Here is a 19,448-nt window from a genome sequence, read left to right as displayed (position 1 = left end):
TGGACATGTTGTCTTTACATCACATTAAAATGATTTGCCTTTTGGTTTTGTACCAAGACAGAGAAGCTGTGGTGTACATTTTTCAGAATTGTCTCACACTTAATACACTTAATGGTCAAACAATTCATTAAGATAAAAAATAATCTGCAGATTAAACATGAAAGTGTAGTTCTGAGCCTCTTGCTCCAAATAAATAACAGGCAGTATTTGACCTCTACCACAGGGAGCATGGGACAAAAGATTTTCATTGCCAACATATACGCTGTATCTGCTGTGCATATGACAAATAAAACCTTGAAACCTTGAAACCTTGAAACCTACTGACTTGTCCAGTAGTGGCCCAGTCAGTTATGTACTGACTTGTCCAGCAGTGGCCAAGTCCAGCAGTGGCCAAGTCAGTAGAACAGACTTGAAATAGGAAAAGTGGACTGCTACTTGGAGAGGTCCCAGTTCACCTCCTAGGCCCTGCTGTGGTGCCCTTGAGCAAGGCACCGGACACCTCCAATCCCCCCTCCCCATTGCTCCCCGGGCGCTGCACGGTAGCTGCCCACTGCTCCCAGTACTAGGATGGGTTAAATGCAGAGGACCAATTTCACTGTGTGTGCTCTGCTGTGTGCATGTATGTGATAATAAAGAGGGCTTCATCCTCCGATTCTATCTATCATACAATCTAAACTTACAGTAATGAAATTAAATAATTCTATTGTGGCCTAATCAGTTATTAAAGAGAAATCAGGCTGTAGTAGGTACGTTTGTATTTTCGTTTAGCATGTATTCTGCTCTAAATTAAGTAGGATTATTGAAGTGTATTCCTAAAATTGTGTGCTGTACGGTATAGTTTTAGGTTTCTCTCTTCTAGTGTTGATGTATTTACTGTTCACTGTGGGTTTGATGTCTTCCACATACTTCCTGTGGAGTAATGATACAGATGGGACTGCAGATATAAAATAAAAATCTATTAGAAGTTTTTAATGCCTTAAAAATGTTTCCGATGCGCCCACGGATATTACATATTACACCCCACATCCTCTTCTAAAGGAGCTACACCCGTATGTCGGCTGGAAGGGTAAGTATGCAGATATTTGTAATGCCTTTTGTGTATTTATGGGGATTTAACAGGGTAAGTATAGCCTTATTGCGATGTTATGACCTTAAGCTTTAGAAATGTCGATAGAGTATGCATTAAGCTAACAAGAGGCTATTATTCAAATTAGAGTTAAATTTAGAAGTGGAAAACTTGATGTAGTTGTAGTTATTGCATGCTGCCGCTAGATGGTTGTAAAGAGCTACATTTTCCAACAGATATTAGGAAATATTTCTAGTAAATTCCAGTGTATTATTTCCCTTTTTAAATGTAAACGTCCTGGAAAGCTCCCGGTAAAAGCATTTGAATGCTTTGTGAAGTTTCTGATGCACGCAGAGATCCTCATCTCTGAGGTTGAAACACAGAACTCCAGTGTTGCCTCATGTCTGCTGGAAGGGTAAGTAAGCAATTATATATATAATGCTTTAAGTGCTTTAATGGGGATTTACAGAAGTGTGTCTTTAGCTAGTTGAGTTCCTCAGGATCCAAACATAACGTGTGTAACATGTTTTTGTTTACTTAGAGTAAATATAGCATTTTAGTGATTGCTATGACCATAAGGTTTAGAAATGTGGTGCGTGAGCTGCCACCAGGGGGTGCGCGAGATGAAACATGTAATGGTGGTCTGCTGTAAAAATATTACAGTGTTGTTTTTTAAGTGGGATTTCATTGTCTCTGTTTCTGAGCCCATGCTCTTTAAAGTTGTGGATCGTTGCAGTTTTTCTTTGTTGCATTATATTGAAACTATGTTGATGTTGTTATCGTCATGCGTGTTCTGGTTATTTGTGCATGATTAAACATGAGTCTTTATATGGCGATAGAACCAATGGGTTCATACAATCTAAACTTTGGATGAGATTGTAATTAAGAGGTAATCAATTCTTCAAAAAAGCCTGCTTTAGTGGGCAGGGCTGGACTGGGACCAAAAAATGGCCCTGGCATTTTTGGCCATGGCGGCCCACAATGATTATTTATACGATATGCTGAGGCACACGACATACCAGAGGATATATGTGCACATTGTGTTTCAAAAAGTAAAAATAAAGCGCAGTAGCCTACATGGAAGAGCTGTTAAGAGTTTAACATGTTAAAAAAATGTATACGCTCTTTTACTTACAGAGACTTTCATCTTGGGAGAGATGGCTACAGTGCCACAATTCCCATCTTGAAGTGAAAGTGGTTGTCAAAGAAACACTGCTAGAAATGTCTTTTCAGTATTTAATAATAATATAAAAGAAATATACTGTTTATACAAATAAGACAATTAGGCCTACAATAAGACCATGCATCCATGTAAAAAAAAAAGCTCCTCAAAGTGTGTTAATTTCACTAGTGTTATTTCTCTGGTTTCCAATGATTTATCATCCATTTCGGGAAAGCAATGTTTCACTAATATTACATGATAATAATAACTGTAAGCTATAACACCTGCAAACTATAACTTACAAAAATAACACTGTAAGTTGGACACCGAGTCTATAGCATTATTTGAAAACAAAGGCTATTAAAACACACACACACACACACACACACACACACACACATCCCAAAATATTTTCATTGTTATGGGCTATCATAATTTTTGTGTCATTCTAGTGTCTTTCTGAGTGCGTGCGTGTGTAGCCTACGTGTGTGTACCTGCCTGTATGCGCACAGAAATGTGATAGGTTTGCTTGTTGTACTGCGTCAAGATTGACAACAATTTCGACCAATCATGACTGACTTCAGATCTCCAAAAGTTGAGGCCGACCTCTCGTTGATTTGTGGTGGATAACTTTTTTTTTTCTCCTCTCCGCGTCGACGACAGTCGAATAGCGCAATGTAAAATGCAGATGGCTTCTTTACTACTGACGCATGCTGCAGAGAAACGCACAAATGCATGTCAATCGAAAGCGGAGGAGCAGGTGGTCACCCAGCCCTCACACACACAACAGCCCTCCCTGCATGAACCGTCCCTCTTCATTCTGCTAACATTTACCGTAGCTATTCTGACCTCTTCCTCAATTTGTCCCTGCTGGGTAACGTCTCTCTCCTCCTCCTCCTCCTCCTCCGTAACGTCTCTCTCCACCTCCTCCGAATCCACCTGTACTTCTCCTTCCTCTGTGTCACTACACTGCACATTTTGCTGCGTCCACTTGTAGGCTTTTTAGCCTTTTGTCTCGCAGCTTCTGTGCGCCCCCCTTGCGCTTTTGTGGTGGTTTATTAGGCCTACTATCCATTTTCACAATTTCACAGACTGAAACTCACTTCTCTCTGCTGTCAGACAGCTCGAGTCAAATGGCAAAATTTGATAACCCTGGGAGGGGAGGGGGAGGGCTGAGAGATGTCATTGGCCAATCCCAATGTCCGTCAAGAAAATCAACCAATGGGCCGTTTCGTGTCTCAAATACCGTCGCGGTGGATTTTTTTCCCCTTCATTATTAAATTATGACAGCTCCGGCCCAAAAATGTTCGCCGGCCCACCGGGCATTGCCCGGTACGCCCGATGGCCAGTCCATGCCTGTTAGTGGGTAACTCATGTTTATATTGTAGTTGTAGTTCAGCTCCATTCAGCGCTGCTCTTTGCTTACCTATGTGCAGGCCAGAGACTGCCACTTAAAAACACAAGACCAGAGGATGGGAATGATCTTGTGACATTTAAGCAGCGGCGCTCATAAAATGAATAGAAGGGAAACACTGGATACACTTTAAAGCTCAGGGTGCATAACATGATCAACTTATGTAGGCTACTAATCCCTCAGTGCTCCACATAGGCTTTGTTGAGTGTACAAACAAACATATGGCGGAAGGAAAAGCTCCCGTTAAATTCATTTGAATGCTTTGTGAAGTTTTGAAGAACCGTTCTCTTCTGATCCGCGCAGAGATCCTCTTCTCTGAGGTTGAAACACAGAACACAGAGATAGTTGTGTTTCTCCATTTAATGTTTGATATATTGATATGTTTTGATATATATTACCTTTGGTTTATGTGTTACTGGTTTTAGTTAAGGTCTATTAAATGTCCGATCATTAATATTTCCCAAGGTGTCCAGTGTGATGTTTGTTGAAGTTCTTGTTTTTCAATCCATACCCAAAATATTCAAGGTTTAACGTGAAAACAGACAAGCAGAAACAAACCTTATTTTCTCACAATGAAACTTAACAAAATACAGGACTAACCAAATGAGTCCACTTCAGTATCATCATGCTAATAACTCAGTGATTGTGGTAATGATCCAAATCGTTTTCACACATGCAACATCTCCCTGCGTCTTTTCCTCTCAACATTAAAGGAGTGTGTATCATTGAAGAGTACAGCAAGTGCTGTTTCAACTAACAGGAGCGAAAGACGGACATTTGCTCATTCAGTTTTCATTCTCTGTCACTCTACCCACTCAAATTAAAGACATACATACATACACCACCTTTACAGCTCACTTAAAAACATGGTTCACTGAGAACTACACCTTCACACACTAGTCTGTGTTGGATATGGCGTGTGTTATATGGTGTGATCATGGATGTTGCCCTTCGTTTCTGTGATGTGATGTGCTATATGTGACATGCGTGTAGCAACGCGTGTTGTTTGCCTCTTATTGTTCTCTTTTACCCGCTCGCCTCTATCTACTTCTCTTTCCTCCTTTCTTTTTTAACTCATGCTGTTGATGTATTGTGATGGTGTGTGTGAACAGCTGGAATAAGGAATGTTGGCTAAAGTTGCACCATTTACCACAACATAAACAAAGACATAACTTGCAATGTGCATAACCAGATCAACTTCTACCACTGGGGACAAGATACAGGTATATCTAGATATACAAACACTATTGAAAACTGTACTTGTCTTTCTTTGGTCTCTTTTCAATTTGAACACCAAAATACATTGCCAATCTTTATGTAATATCTTCTGGGTTTTTCCCCCCCCCCTTGCCCATGGTATTAAAAAAACCAGACATGAACAAAGAGACTTCTACATTCTCTATGTAGTGAAGGATCAGCTGATTAAAAAACACCAGACATGAACAAAGAGACTTCTACATTCTCTATGTAGTGAAGGATCAGCTGATTAAAAATAGAGGAACCTTTGGAGTCTGGAGAGCATGCAAACAACTCTAACCGTATACCAAGTATATGTAAATAGGTGTAGTTTCGATAATTTACTGTTCCTCAAACCCTCATAATGGCTCAGCTGTGTTCTATAGTCTACAACTCAGTTTATCCAAACAATCATCCTCATTTCAACAATGTTAATTGCCAGTTCTTAAAGTATCATACCTTTATTTATTAAATAAAATTCTGACTGAATGAAATTAAAATACTCTCTTTCACTTCTGACATTTTTCACATACCAACGATCTGTTCTTTGAGTATATCTAATTTGTTTATTTGCTGCTAAGAGGAAGTACTGTGGGCGGATGGAAGGTTATGCATCCTCGTCTTCCTCTTATTTATATTTGTGACTGGTTCACTTGCTGTGCATTCAGCTATGGATGTCTTACCCTCTGTGAAGTCATAGGAACGAGTGGGACAGCTATGAGTTTAACAGCAGCTGCCAGAGGATTTCTTTTCGTCCTTCTCTCTGTACGAGGTACTGCTCATTTAATGTTAAATATTCAATATTCAGAGCATGTATTCAAGTTGGTTGTAGCAGGGATTTTACCTGTGAAATGATGTACACCTGTCAAAACCCTGCTCCAAATCATTCTTCTGTTACTCTAAACCGAGTCAGCTCGAGTGTTAAATAGCTCTTAATTTTTTACACATCTTTTTGTGTTTGCTTCTCGTCAACACTGCTAAACACATCATTATATTCCAATTAATATTTTCTTTACTGATATCAAATCTTCTATATAAAAATGTAATTAGCAAATGTCAGCCTGTTCTGCTTTGCAAATGCCAGAGAATGTCAAACAGGAAACTCTAAAAAAACGGCACCTTTAATATTCTTGTGGAAATGTCTTCATTGCATCAGCCTACTGTTGAGAAATAACATCATACAAATCCAGCCCTAAAGTTCAGCGCTGTCAAAAAGTACTAAAGGAAAAGGGGTTTTGAAAAACTCAAAGAATAGTAATGATTATTTTAGTTTTTTTGTCCGTACCAGTTCAGTCTGTCAGAGGGATGTTTCCAGTCAACAGTGATATGCCTTTACTATGACACCGCTGTCCCAGGCAAATGTCTGTGGAGTGCTGTGTACATGAGTGACCATAAATGGATTTTGTATTTCAACCATGTGTTCCATTTCCACAGTTTGTACTTGTTTCGTTCCCAAGCAAACATTAAAAGAGATACAGATATTTTCGATATACATATTTATTTTTTACAACATTTTCGTTTCTCTATTGATGCATTTTAATTGGAGCCTCTGTTGTGAATTATTATTTGAATCCAATAGTAAAATTGACATGATTATATTGTTTAGTTTAAAAACAGTTAGGAGAAAAGTATTTACATTATTTACAGTAGATATTTGGAGAATGTTACTTCCTGATGGTAAAATTATTAGTTTGAATGTGATAATGTGAGACCTTTATTTTGATGAACAGGAAGTAATGTGTAATGCGTATTCGTTGTATGAAGGATTCCAGAGATGAAGTCGCAAGTCGCAACCTGCCTTAGTTTAAATAAATACTACTTCTTTGTAATACTGTAATAGTGCATTTGGAAGTAAAGTTCCGTTCAAAGAAAACGTTTGATCATCATTAGAAGCTTAAAACTACACAACATTTGGTGCCGAAACCAGGGAATTGAAGATTGAATTGACTGTGTCGAAGTTGGAAGCTAACGCTAGCTACATTGGCAGCAGAGATGGCCGAGCGTTTTGAACGGATGAAGAAGAGAAAGACGGTACGCACATCTACAACGAAGTTGTTGAATCGCTTAGATGAGGAGGTGATCAATGAGGTGCCCGACTGTGATAAACTTCGTGAAATGCTGTCAGTATTGTCGACCAAGGAAGATATTTTAATGGACTTAAACAAAGGCATTGAAGATGAAACGTCGACAGACGACCTTGAGACGGAGATTGCTAGTACTCAGGAATACCAGGACCGCATTACCACGCTGAAGGCTCGTGCCACGAGGCTCATTCAGCCTGCACGTGATAACGTGAGTGTGCGGGTGAGCAATGCAAGTTCGAACTCCGTGAGACCAGTGAGTAGACAGACTGTTAAACTACCGAAGCTGGTGATAGAGAAATACAGTGGAGAAATTACCCAGTGGCAAGAATTCTGGTCTCAGTATGAAACGGCTATTCATGAGAATGATGCACTGTGTAAGAGGGAGAAATTTACCTATCTGAGATCCTATTTGACTGGAGCAGCAGCAAGAGCTGTTGCAGGGCTTACTTTGAATGATAGCAATTATGACGCTGCAGTTGAATTGCTCCGCAATCGTTTTGGAAGGAAAGACATTGTAATTAGTGCACACATGTCCAAACTACTGAGCGTAACCCCTGTGAAAAGGTCATCAGATGTTGCAGCACTCAGGCACCTGTACGACGAATGTGAAATACAGATTCGCAGTCTAGAGTCCATGGGAGTTCACAGTGACACATATGGCTGCCTGCTATGTCCAGTACTGCTCCAGCTTCTGCCGGAAGACATAGCACTAGTCTACACGCGCAAGTCAGACCCCAATGACGAATGGAAGGTGCCAGAGCTCATCCAGTTCCTGCAAAAAGAGGTCCAAAGCAGAGAGAGAGCACTTCAGCTTACCAGACCAGGTAACATTCAAAGAGACATTCCACCAAGTAATAAACCATTCAGTAGGCCAGCACCCCCTTATGAAAACAAACCTAAAAAATGGAACGTGCCCTCAGCTACTGCGTTGCACACAGCAAGTAATGCACCACAGATCTGCATATATTGTGACAGTGCTAACCATAAACCAGAACATTGTACTGAGAATTCTGTGTCTACTCGCAAAGAAAAATTAAGAAAGCTTGGAAGATGCTACGTGTGCCTTGGCCCAAAACACATAGCAAAATTCTGCAAAGTTAAAGGTGTTTCATGCCCTCTGTGTGGTCGCAGACATCACCAGTCAGTTTGTGAGCAAGGTGAAGCAAAGGCAGATGTGGACAGTGGCAGCACAGAGGCTGTTGTGTCCTCTGTGTCCAGCACAGCGAAACAGAAAGCTAATTCACAGAACACAGTGTTGCTCCAGACAGTGAAAGCATGGACAGAGGGCCCAGCAGGGAGAAAAATCGTACGCTGTCTGTTAGATGGAGGCAGCCAGAGAAGCTTCATTCGTGAGGGTGTGGTGAAAGCCTTAAGATTACCAGTGGTAAGACAAGAAACGCTGCATCTACACACCTTTGGATCTACAGCTCCTGTGAAGGCACAGCGTAACATTGTGAAGGTCTCTCTGGAAAATGTGTGGAACACACAGCAAAGGATTGAGATTGAAGCTGTGGAAACCCCTCAAGTGTGCTCGGCAGTGATAAAGGTCCCCAGTGAACCCATCCAAGAGGAGCTCAGGAGAAAAGGTCTGCAGCTTGCTGATTTTCCACTGGACGGCCCTGATGACCCAGAACTGTCGATGCTCATAGGGGCAGACTATTACTGGAAAGTGGTGTCAGGCAAAGTCCAGAGAATAACAGAATCACTAGTGGCCGTAGAAAGCAGCTTCGGGTGGGCTTTGCAGGGGCCAGTTTCAACATCCAGTGTAACTGATGCTACTTGTATGCACATCAGCCTAGAAGAGGACACACAGATCTCAAAACAGCTACATGCCTTTTGGGAGGTGGAGTCACTGGGCATTGTTAATGAGAAGGCCCAGAGTGCAGTGGAAACTGACGCTCTACAGAACTTTGAACAGACTGTGACACACAAAGATGACCGCTACCAAGTTGAGTTACCATGGCGACCTGACAAACCGACACTCCCAGACAACTTCCGAGTGGCTAAAGGACGGTTCGAAGGCCTCAAGAGGAGACTCAAAATGGATGCAACCCTGTACTCAAGGTACAATGATGTCATACAGGATTATCTGCAGCAAGGCATCTGTGAGGATGTACCTGAGGATATGTCAGCGGCAGAGCAGCCAGAGGCTGTGAGATACTACATGCCACATCATGCTGTTCTTCGAGAAGATAAGGTAACAACTAAACTGAGAATTGTATTTGATGCATCATCACATGAGGAAGGTTGCCCCTCCCTAAATGACTGTTTACTGACCGGGCCAAACCTTAATCCAAACCTGTTAGATGTGCTAATCAAATTCAGATTACATGAGATAGCCTTTACTGCAGACATTACCAAGGCTTTCCTGCAGATAGCTCTAGCAGAGAAGGACAAAGATGCTGTTAGGTTCCTGTGGCTACATGGACCTCTGACCAAAGATGCTGAAGGTGAGCTGCGGATTATGAGGATGAGTAGGGCAGTGGAGGCACTGAGAGAGTCTCTCTACGTGGATGATCTGATCTACAGCTCAAGTAATGTGAATGAAGCCCTTTCAGTTTCCTCAACAGCAAAGGAGATCCTGTCCCATGCCGGCATGAACCTGTGCAAATGGGTAACCAACTCACCACATCTGAGAGCCAAGTGGGCAGAGAGTGGAGTGGAGCACGCGACAGAAACAGACACCTGTGGAAATGTGCTGAAAGTGTTGGGGTTAGTATGGAGATCAGAGAAAGATGAGTTTGTGTTTGATTTAAAGGGACTGTTGAACATTTTAAAGGGCAAAGAGAACACAAAGAGAAGTGTGCTACAGACATCAGCTCGTATCTTTGACCCTATTGGTTTCCTTACTCCATTCACCATACGGGTAAAGTGCCTGTTTCAAGAGCTGTGGGAGAGGGGAATCAGTTGGGATGAACAGTTGCCCACAGATTTGGCTGAAAAATGGAATCAGTGGTGTGCGGAGCTGCCGAAGCTACACCTTCTAGCCATTCCGAGATGGTACCACATTGACATTCAGCCAAACTCACAGACACTGAAACTGCACGTCTTCTGCGACGCCAGTGAGAAGGCATACGGTGCTGTTGCCTATCTACAAGGACCGAACAAGGAAGGGGAGATTGTGACAAGTTTTGTGGCATCCAAGGCAAAGGTAGCCCCATTAAAGAAATTGACTTTACCACGCTTAGAGCTTATGGGTGCACTGATTGGAGCAAGGTTAGGAAATAATCTTCTCAAGCCTCTGAACATGGAGAAAAATCAGCTGAGTATGAGAACAGATTCGATGATTGTTTTCCATTGGATACGCAGTGCAGCACAAAAATGGAAGCCGTTTGTGTCAAACCGAGTGACTGAGATACAAGGTCTCACCAATCCAGAACAGTGGTCTCACTGCCAGGGTAAAACCAATCCAGCTGATTTACCCACCAGAGGCCAGAGCGTCGAGAACCTCATCCAAAGCCGGCTGTGGTGGAGCGGCCCTCCGTCACTATCACCAACTGATGAGGCAGAGAACATTGATGAGGACCGTGTTGCGGATGAGGTGAGCACTGAGCTCAGATCCAAGTTCCAGACAGCAGTACAGCTCGCTAGCACTGAACAAGTTGAACCACTGTTAGACTTACACAAGTACAGCAGGTTAAAGACAGTGTTAAGAATAACTGCATGGGTGAAAAGGTTCATAGCTAATGCCCGCTCCAGTCTGAAAACGCAGGGAGAGCTAACTTCTGAGGAGCTCACTGCAGCAGAAGTGTACTGGGTGAAGATGACACAAGAGCAGAGCTTCAGCCAAGAAATTTGTCAGCTGACATCAGGTCAAGACATCAAGAGAGATTCGAAAATCAGAGACTTGAAACCATTCTTGGATAAAAATGGCCTTGTCAGTGTAGGAGGCAGGTTACAGCACTCTAACTTTAGTTACAGAGAACAACACCCATATGTGCTACCAACGAATCACAGATACTCTGAGCTACTAGTTCAGCAATGCCATGAGAGAGTGATGCATTCTGGGGTAAGAGATACTCTTGTTCAAATGCGGGAAAGATACTGGGTTTTAAAGGGGAGACAGCTAGTGAAGCGGGTGGTGTCACATTGTTACATCTGTAGGAGGTTAAAGGTGAAACCAGCTCAGCAAATAACAGCTCCATTACCCAGAGACAGAGTCACAGAATCCCCACCTTTTGAAGTAGTTGGGATAGATTTTGCAGGTCCACTGTATGTAAAGTCTAGTGGACAGCCTAAGAAGGCATACATTGCACTCTTCACTTGTGCTGTCACTAGGGCAGTGCATTTGGAGTTAGTCACAGACCAGACCACTGAAAACTTTCTTTTAGCTTTAAGGAGATTTATTGCAAGACGAGGGCTGTGTAAAGTTATTTACTCGGACAATGCCAAAACATTCAAAAGAGCAGACCAAGATTTCAAAGAACTGTGGAAGTCATTCAGGGGATCAGAGCTCACAGAGTTTTTCACAGATAAGGGGATCACCTGGAAGTTCATTGCTGAGAGAGCTGCGTGGTGGGGCGGCTTTTGGGAGAGACTTGTAAGATCTGTTAAAACATGCCTAAAGAAGATCCTGGGGAAAGCTTCATTAAGTTTTGAGGAGCTTACAACCATGCTTGCCGAGGTAGAGGCTGTGCTGAACTCCAGGCCCCTCTCTTATGTACATGAGGATGTTTCAGAGCCCCAGCCACTCACACCGGCTCATTTCCTGGTTGGAAAAAGACTAACTTCTCTACCCCCAAAGACTATGCTTCCACCATCTCAGGCGACAAATGTGAGCAGAGAGGACATGGGAAGGAGATGGAAGTACCGGCAAAGACTCTTGACCAGCCTTTGGAACAGCTGGCGAAAAGACTACTTGATGGACTTGAAATCAGCTCACAAGTGTGAGACACCTACACCCACTGTGCTGAAGGTGGGAGATGTCATCCTGATCGGAGAAGACAATGCACCCCGGCAGACCTGGAAAATAGGCAGAATAACAGAACTGTTTCCAGGAAGAGATGGACTCATTCGTTCCTGTACTGTTCGTACTTCTACGGGCAGTGTGTTAAGAAGACCTGTTCAGCTGATATATCCTTTGGAGATTAATTAAGTGGACTGAATAGTAATGAACAATTGTTCATTGGGCGGGAATGTTGTGAATTATTATTTGAATCCAATAGTAAAATTGACATGATTATATTGTTTAGTTTAAAAACAGTTAGGAGAAAAGTATTTACATTATTTACAGTAGATATTTGGAGAATGTTACTTCCTGATGGTAAAATTATTAGTTTGAATGTGATAATGTGAGACCTTTATTTTGATGAACAGGAAGTAATGTGTAATGCGTATTCGTTGTATGAAGGATTCCAGAGATGAAGTCGCAACCTGCTTTAGTTTAAATAAATACTACTTCTTTGTAATACTGTAATAGTGCATTTGGAAGTAAAGTTCCGTTCAAAGAAAACGTTTGATCATCATTAGAAGCTTAAAACTACACAACAGCCTCTCTATCGCTCTATCCCTTCCCATTGTTCAGATATATCTGAGTCACATTTTAAGTTATTTTGGGAACTGTTTTACTGTTCTTCAGCAGGTTTACATCGTGATGCACTTCCATAGTTTATGTAAGTCATTGTGGTTTCTGATGTGCTCTGTGTTTCAGTGGTTCAGGGTCAGGATGGCTGGGGTGTGACCTACGCTTCTACAACTTTCTGTGCTGCGAAACGATCAACAGTGGAGATAACGTGCAACTACACATACCCAAACCCATGGAAAGGCAAGGTTAACACAGTTCGGGAAAGATTCTGGTTCATTAATGAAAACACGGGCCAGACTGCAGAGGATGGAGGTCGTGTGCAGAATCTCTGTGGAATAAATACCTGCACTTTGAGAATCGCAGACCTAAGTGCGAGTGACTCAGCAGGGTACGCGTTCAGGTTCATAACAGATGTTTCAGGCGGGATGTATTCAGGTGTTCAAGTCCAACTCACTGTCACAGGTAATTAAAATAATTATTCAATTTGTTCATCTTTGTATTACCTTATGTGTAGGCTGTTGGTTCAGACTGTCGCAATTTTACACAGCTTAAGGGACTGATGAACGTAATGACATTCAAACAACAGAAAACACAGATGCACTAGCGGCTTTAGGAGGCTTTAGATAGGCTACATATATTGTTGCTTCAGTGTTTCGTTATAATGACAGTTTTGTTGAAATTAGCAGGCATAATCTGATAAAGCCCCATCCACCTCTCAATGGCTGCAGGATGTTAGGGACTTCCTAAAATTGGAAAAGATCAGGTTCAAATTGAAAGGAAACTCAGAGACGTTCTATGGGAAATGGCAGCCCTTTATATCATATTTGAATGAATTGAAAGTCCTACCCCCTGACTAAGTCTATATGATAATTTGTTGTATGTCTTCTTTGTGGTGTTATTTGTTCTTTATCGTGTGAAATGTTTCAGGATGTGTAAGCTATACAATGCTGCAAAGGTTCTGTCTGTTGTGTTATATTTAACAATAGAGGGGTAGTGCAACTTCCTGTCATAAGAAAAACTAAACCAGGAAAAGTGAAAAATGTTTTCACTGTCTGTTAAATCTGCACTCCTTCATAAAGAAATTAAAACAAAAGAAATGAGCAGGCATAGGCCGCTCGATATGTCACTGGTTAGAGCTGGCAGCCTGTATGCGGAGACAGTCAGCTGGTTTGAATCCTGACCTGGACAAAACGGCCAGGCAATGTCCTCCCCTTTGTCTCCCCCTTTCAACTCGAAAATCTCCAATTAAGGCACTAATTTGTAGATACATGCAAAAATATTAGCAGGCATAATATGAACCATGATCTACATCTAATTTGGGGCTTTGCTTGCTAACATTTATACCAATAGGTGATCGCAAAAGGAATGACCGTTTATCCTTCGGCTCTGTATGTATGTATGTGTTTCTAATATCCTCTGACTTGGTGTTCTTCCTCTAATATACAGCTGTTCAGATGAACGTGGTTAGCTTCAATCTTTCTTCTAATGAGGCGGAGCTAAGTTGTCAAAGCACCTGCAGTAATTCTTATGTCTGGTTGAGGAATGGACTGAAAGTTCCTGAAGAAGCTCCTTCATATACCGGCCATTTTAGTCCTGGAGATTACATATCCTGTGCTTTGAAAGGACACGAGGATTACGGCTCTCCTTCACTGTGTGAGTTTGATTATAAACAAAAGTGTTGAACTTGTAACCAAGGTATTCACAAAAGTATTGGTCATTTATTTATGAACCCCCACTTCACAATCTGTTCTAATTTAAAAAAAACTTTGTCTCACTCTCCAGATGCTCCCAAGGTTCCCTATGTGTCTGTGAGTCCTTCTGGGGAAATAATGGAGGGCGGTTTAGTCAATTTGACCTGTGTACATGATGCTAACATAGAAGCTAATTTTACCTGGTACAAGGAGAGTAGAGCCCTTCCCAGTAAAGGACCAAAGCTTGTCTTCAGCTCCATCAACTCCTCTGACTCTGCAGAGTATTACTGTACAGCTGAGAACAAGCTGGGGAGGGGGACCTCTAAATCCATCTCTATTAATGTGAAATGTGAGTTGATTTGATTCATTATTGAAAAAAAACCCCTAAAAAACAAAGCTTCATTTTGTACATTTCTCAAGCAGTACAGTAAATAATGTAATGGCCTCACTGCTGTCACACCACATCCTCCTTTTTCAAAAATATTTTTTATCAACCCCCACAGATCCTCCAAGGCTTCCCTCTGTGTCAGTGAGTCCCTCTGCTGAGATGGAGGAGGGCAGTTCAGTGACTCTGACCTGTAGCAGTGATGCTAACCCAGCAGCTAACTACATCTGGTACAAGGAGAACCAAACACTGCCTCTGGGAGCAGAAGGAAGTTATCATTTCCCCTCCATCAGCTCTGAGGACAGAGGGACCTACTACTGCAAGTCTGAGAATCAATATGGAGAGATCAAGTCTTCAAATATATTTCTAGATGTCCAGTGTGAGTACAAAGCTCTGATTAGCAAGCAACTCTCCGTTTATAAAGCACATTTCATTCCAGGTGAAGGCACAATGTTCACCACTAATGAGCACCCACAGAAGTTGCAACCACACAAATGTTTACATATTGTAAAAAATAAAACACACTTCAAAATAATACTGAAAGGCACAGCCAGAGATATTTGTCTAATAACCCAACACTGAGTTTCTCAAGACCTGGAGAGCAAATGAGAACATTGAGGGACCAGTTGTGTTTGGTCTATTAGTTTCCATGTGATGAAGGGAGGAAGGTTGTAATTTATGTGACATCAAAATGTCTTTAGCACTCTCCTAAGTCTTGACTGGGAAATCTATGTCTCAAGAAAAATGTACTATTTAGAAGACATTTTCTTCTTAATTCTGTTAGTATACTTGTTCACGTTCATGTCCTGCATAGTAATATTAATGAAGTATGTCTACATCTTCTCCTCCAGATGCTCCAAAGCTCCCCTCTGTGTCAGTGAGTCCCTCTGCTGAGATAGAGGAGGGCAGTTCAGTGACTCTGACCTGTAGCAGTGATGCTAACCCAGCAGCTAACTACACCTGGTACAAGGAGAACCAAACACTGCCTCTGGGAAGGGAAGGAAGTTATCATTTCACCTCCATCAGCTCTGAGGACAGAGGGAACTACTACTGCGAGTCTGAGAATCAATATGGAAGGATCAGGTCTAGACCTACATGTATAGACGTTCAGTGTGAGTCTAGAGATCAGTCACAGTATTCCTTGTGACACAATCACGTATCTATACAAGGCATGCTGTGTAAAAATGTGATACCTTTCTTATTATTGTCTCCCAGATGCCCCAGAGCTTCCTTCTGTGTCAGTTGTAATAGAGGAGGGCAGTTCAGTGACTCTGACCTGTAGCAGTGATGCTAACCCAGCAGCTAACTACACCTGGTACAAGGAGAATGAAGACTCTCCAAAAGCTTCAGGACAGATCTTCACCATCACTGACTTCAGAGCTGAACACAGTGGGAGTTATTCCTGTGAAGCCCAGAACAAGTTAGGATGTAGTAACTCCACCTTACATCTGACTGTTGTTGGAGGTAAGCTTCTCCATCTCATGCTCTGGTGGTGGAATTGTTCAGAACAAACAAAGTGTGATTCTTTTATTTGATGTTTTAAAATGTAATATTTGTTCACAAATGATGCAGCCTCAAACTAAATGTGCAGAAGTATTCCTCACAATCAGTGTCTTCAGTTCATTCAGACTGTCCAGCAGAATGGATAACAACAGCTGTAGTGTCCGTCACTGCTCTCCTCATTATTGTCATACTCACTATTGCCTTGCTATGGATTGGGTAAGCAGTAAATCATTGTTTTTTCAAACATTGCCAATTCATAATTCATTCCAAGCAGTCAATTCTGTAAATGATTCATGTGTCCATTTGTTGTTTTTTTGTTATTCATACTCCTTAAAAGAACAAAGAGGGCCACTAAACCATCATCTGAGACTATAAAGACACAGGAAATATGTGTGCAGGTAAGACAAATCAGTCTAAGCACTGGAAAAGAGTACCTGTAATAGTAGGACAGGTGTACTATTACAGATGGACAGCACCAAGGAATTGCTTCTATAGGTTAACCGCATCTCAATCATTCGGCTTGTTGTGAAAGCTAACAGTTATACTTTTCGACCCTTTTGTAACAAGTAATACAGCTACTAAGAAAGCTGGTATAATATGTCATGACATTCCCCTTTCTTCTCTTTAAAAATACTTCCTGTGGGCAAGTTTCAGTTGCTGTGACTTAGTATTTCATTGAGTTTCTGCCACTCTCATTTCTATAGAAACTACCTGCCGAGCAGAAGGACAGCATTCTCTATGCCACCGTTCACTTTTCTAAGGAACGAGAAGATCGTCTTTACTGCAATACCACAACAGCTCTGTCCGAAATCCAGAAGAGGAGAGAGGAGACCAGTGTTGAGTATGCCACTGTTAAATTTAACAGTAGCAGCACTGCCCCACGGTGACTTCAAACCTGGATAGGCAAATACAGGATGTTTACTTAATGCAAATAGCTTGTTTAACAACGCTGTTGGGAACAATCCTGTCTATATTTTGACCCCAACCTGCCCACACCCATGACTACAATATACAAAATATAAAAGTCCTCATGCAACAACATATCCAAACCCTCAACTGTGCTAAGGCTCTGATTCTGCCACGCAGGTCTCCAAGAGGCTCCCGGCTCTTCTCCGCTAAAATACATGCCTGGTCTATTTTTCAAGGAGCCAAAGAGCCCTTGTGCAGGCAGAATGTGGAACGACTAATCATCCCTTCAATTTTCTAAATGTCACTGTCTTCCACCAATGAGAAATCTGCAAGTGATTTATGATTGGAGAGATTAAGAGTTCGTTCGCGGCTCCAATTCCATACTGGTTTTACTAGAAGCAACCTTTAACAGATGGAAAATCAACCCCCAGATTTCTTTATGTAACGGACATGACATTCTGGTTTTTACTCTATATGTATTTCATATTCTACGTAGAGTTCTGCTTGAATTAGTTTTATTGTTTTGCGTCTTATATAACTATGTAACATTGTCGGAGGAGCCACGGAGTTAAGAGTTTCTTTGCCATTTCTACTCTATAGCTTATGTGCATATGACATTAAAACTTTTGAATCTTGAAAGGTCACTTGTTGTTTTTGGTCTCCCTTATATACAGCAAACTACCTCTGATGTTTGATTGGTGTAATGTCAAGGATAAAAGACAAAAAATGCAAGTAGTTTAATAAAATGTTGAGATGAAGAATAATAGCTGAATTTCCACTTGCCAAAAGAATCAGTTATGGAGGTTAAAATGTTATTTCAGGTCCTGATTCAGTGTTGATGTTTCACTGTCCTTTAGTGGGGAGCTTTAAGCGAGGCACTTTCAGGCCTCATGAGTGCTCGCTCCACTGTCTGCTTTAAAGGATCAGTTCAATCAATCAACCAATCAACCAATCAATCAATCAATGTTGGTTCAAAGTGCAGAATCACCATGAAGCATGGTCCCAATGCACTTTACAGTTAATACAGAACATACAGCAATCAATCAATTTACAATAATACAAATTAAAAGAGAAACAACCACATTAAAAAACATCAATGTTAAATAAATGTTAAAAGGTGATACGCCAGGTTGACTTTTAGGGAAGGCAGTAATGTAGTGAATAAAGGTAGGTTTTCAGTCTTGATTTAAAGATTTCAACGGACCGTGCTTCTTGAACGTTTAATGGAAGGCCATTCCAGAGATAGGGGGCACGGCAGGCAAATGCTCTGAAGCCAACAGATTTTTTGTTAACTGGTGGAAGGACCAGGAGACCAGCATTGAGAGAGCGAAGAGGGCGTGCTGGTCTATACAGTGTAATCAGCCCAGATAAGTAAGGTGGTGCAAGTCCATGCAAGGCCTTATAAGTTAAGAGAAGAACCTTAGAATCGGCTCCAGCTTGCACTGAAGAGGCCAGAGTAGGTTTTATATGGTCAAATGTTCTGGTTTTTGTCAAGATTGTGGCCGCAGAATTCTGAACAAGCTGCAGACTTCCAGTAGAACAGCGAGGAAGACCGGAGAAAAAGGACATTACAATAATCGAGTGTGGAAGATACAAACGCATGGATTATAGTTCCAGCATCGCGCAGTGATAGAATAGGTCGACTTTTGGCAGTATTACTAAGATGGGAAAATGCTGTCTTGGTAATAGCCTTGACGTGAGACCGGAATGTCAGACGGGAATCAAAAATCACTCCTGGTTCAACGGTCGAGCTTTCAGAGATAATACAGTCATCAATATTGACACTCAGGTTCTCAAACTGATGCTCATATTTTGCAGGTCTAACAACTAATAACTGTGCTTTATCATATCAGTTCACCCAGACTACAGAAATACTGAGTCCAAATCCTACCAGTCCACTTGATTGTGTGTGATAATTCAGTTATGCGAGTTTCTCACGCCCCAGTGTTCTTCCTTTCTGTGCAAACAGAAGCACCCTAAATACATGCTACAGAGGAACCAGCTTGGTACATTGAGTTCATTGGATACATCCCAACCTTAGGCCAGCCCTGATCATAAATGAGTTACATGACGACAGAGTGACTCATGGATATTTAAATACAACCAACCTGTTAATGAGGTCTCTGTGCAGATCCGCAGATCCAGCCTGACATGTTTTTTCATTTCTATTTTAAGGTACCCACATATGTGATCTGCTGATGAATGCTCAGGAATCATAGTATGTTATTGTGGATTTTTTGTTCTATGGGGAGGGTTGGGCTAGCTGTGTTTTCACCCTTCATTATTCAGTGTGCCAGACTCGATGTGAGGATTAACGAGTATCACAAAAGGGAAGTTTACCACATTATAATTCTACACTTTGAGCTCCACCAACAACGGAAGTAGGTAGAGTGTCATTCTTATTGATCTGACACTGTTGACTGTTCAGTATTCGATTGGGGGCTGGGGACATGGGGGTTAGAGTAGTTTACCTT

The 19,448-nt window shown here is 41.6% G+C and overlaps 1 protein-coding gene across 4 annotated transcripts; it reads left to right on the top strand.

Moving 5' to 3' along the window:
- The first annotated feature begins 1,338 nt into the window (after positions 1-1,338).
- Positions 1,339-17,577, top strand: LOC134864563 (B-cell receptor CD22-like). Of its 4 annotated transcripts, none has more exons than XM_063883638.1 (10): positions 1,339-1,481; positions 12,613-12,948; positions 13,933-14,139; positions 14,269-14,526; positions 14,681-14,941; positions 15,414-15,674; positions 15,778-16,026; positions 16,173-16,281; positions 16,403-16,463; positions 16,770-17,577. In XM_063883638.1, the coding sequence occupies exons 2-10, from the start codon at positions 12,912-12,914 to the stop codon at positions 16,950-16,952; spliced, it is 1,626 nt and encodes a 541-aa protein (XP_063739708.1). In that variant the 5' UTR covers positions 1,339-1,481; positions 12,613-12,911; the 3' UTR covers positions 16,953-17,577. The 4 variants fall into 4 exon arrangements, with proteins under 4 accessions (XP_063739708.1, XP_063739707.1, XP_063739706.1 ...); XM_063883637.1 differs by lacking the exon at positions 1,339-1,481 and adding an exon at positions 5,533-5,650 and having other exon boundaries at positions 16,191-16,281; XM_063883636.1 differs by lacking the exon at positions 1,339-1,481 and adding an exon at positions 5,533-5,650 and having other exon boundaries at positions 16,182-16,281.
- Positions 17,578-19,448: the final 1,871 nt, after the last annotated feature.

Source organism: Eleginops maclovinus, chromosome 5, assembly GCF_036324505.1.
Source record: "Eleginops maclovinus isolate JMC-PN-2008 ecotype Puerto Natales chromosome 5, JC_Emac_rtc_rv5, whole genome shotgun sequence".
Taxonomy (NCBI): Eukaryota; Metazoa; Chordata; class Actinopteri; order Perciformes; family Eleginopidae; genus Eleginops; species Eleginops maclovinus.
Note: the sequence above shows the minus strand (reverse complement) of the source record. Positions and strands in the feature narration are given on the sequence as shown.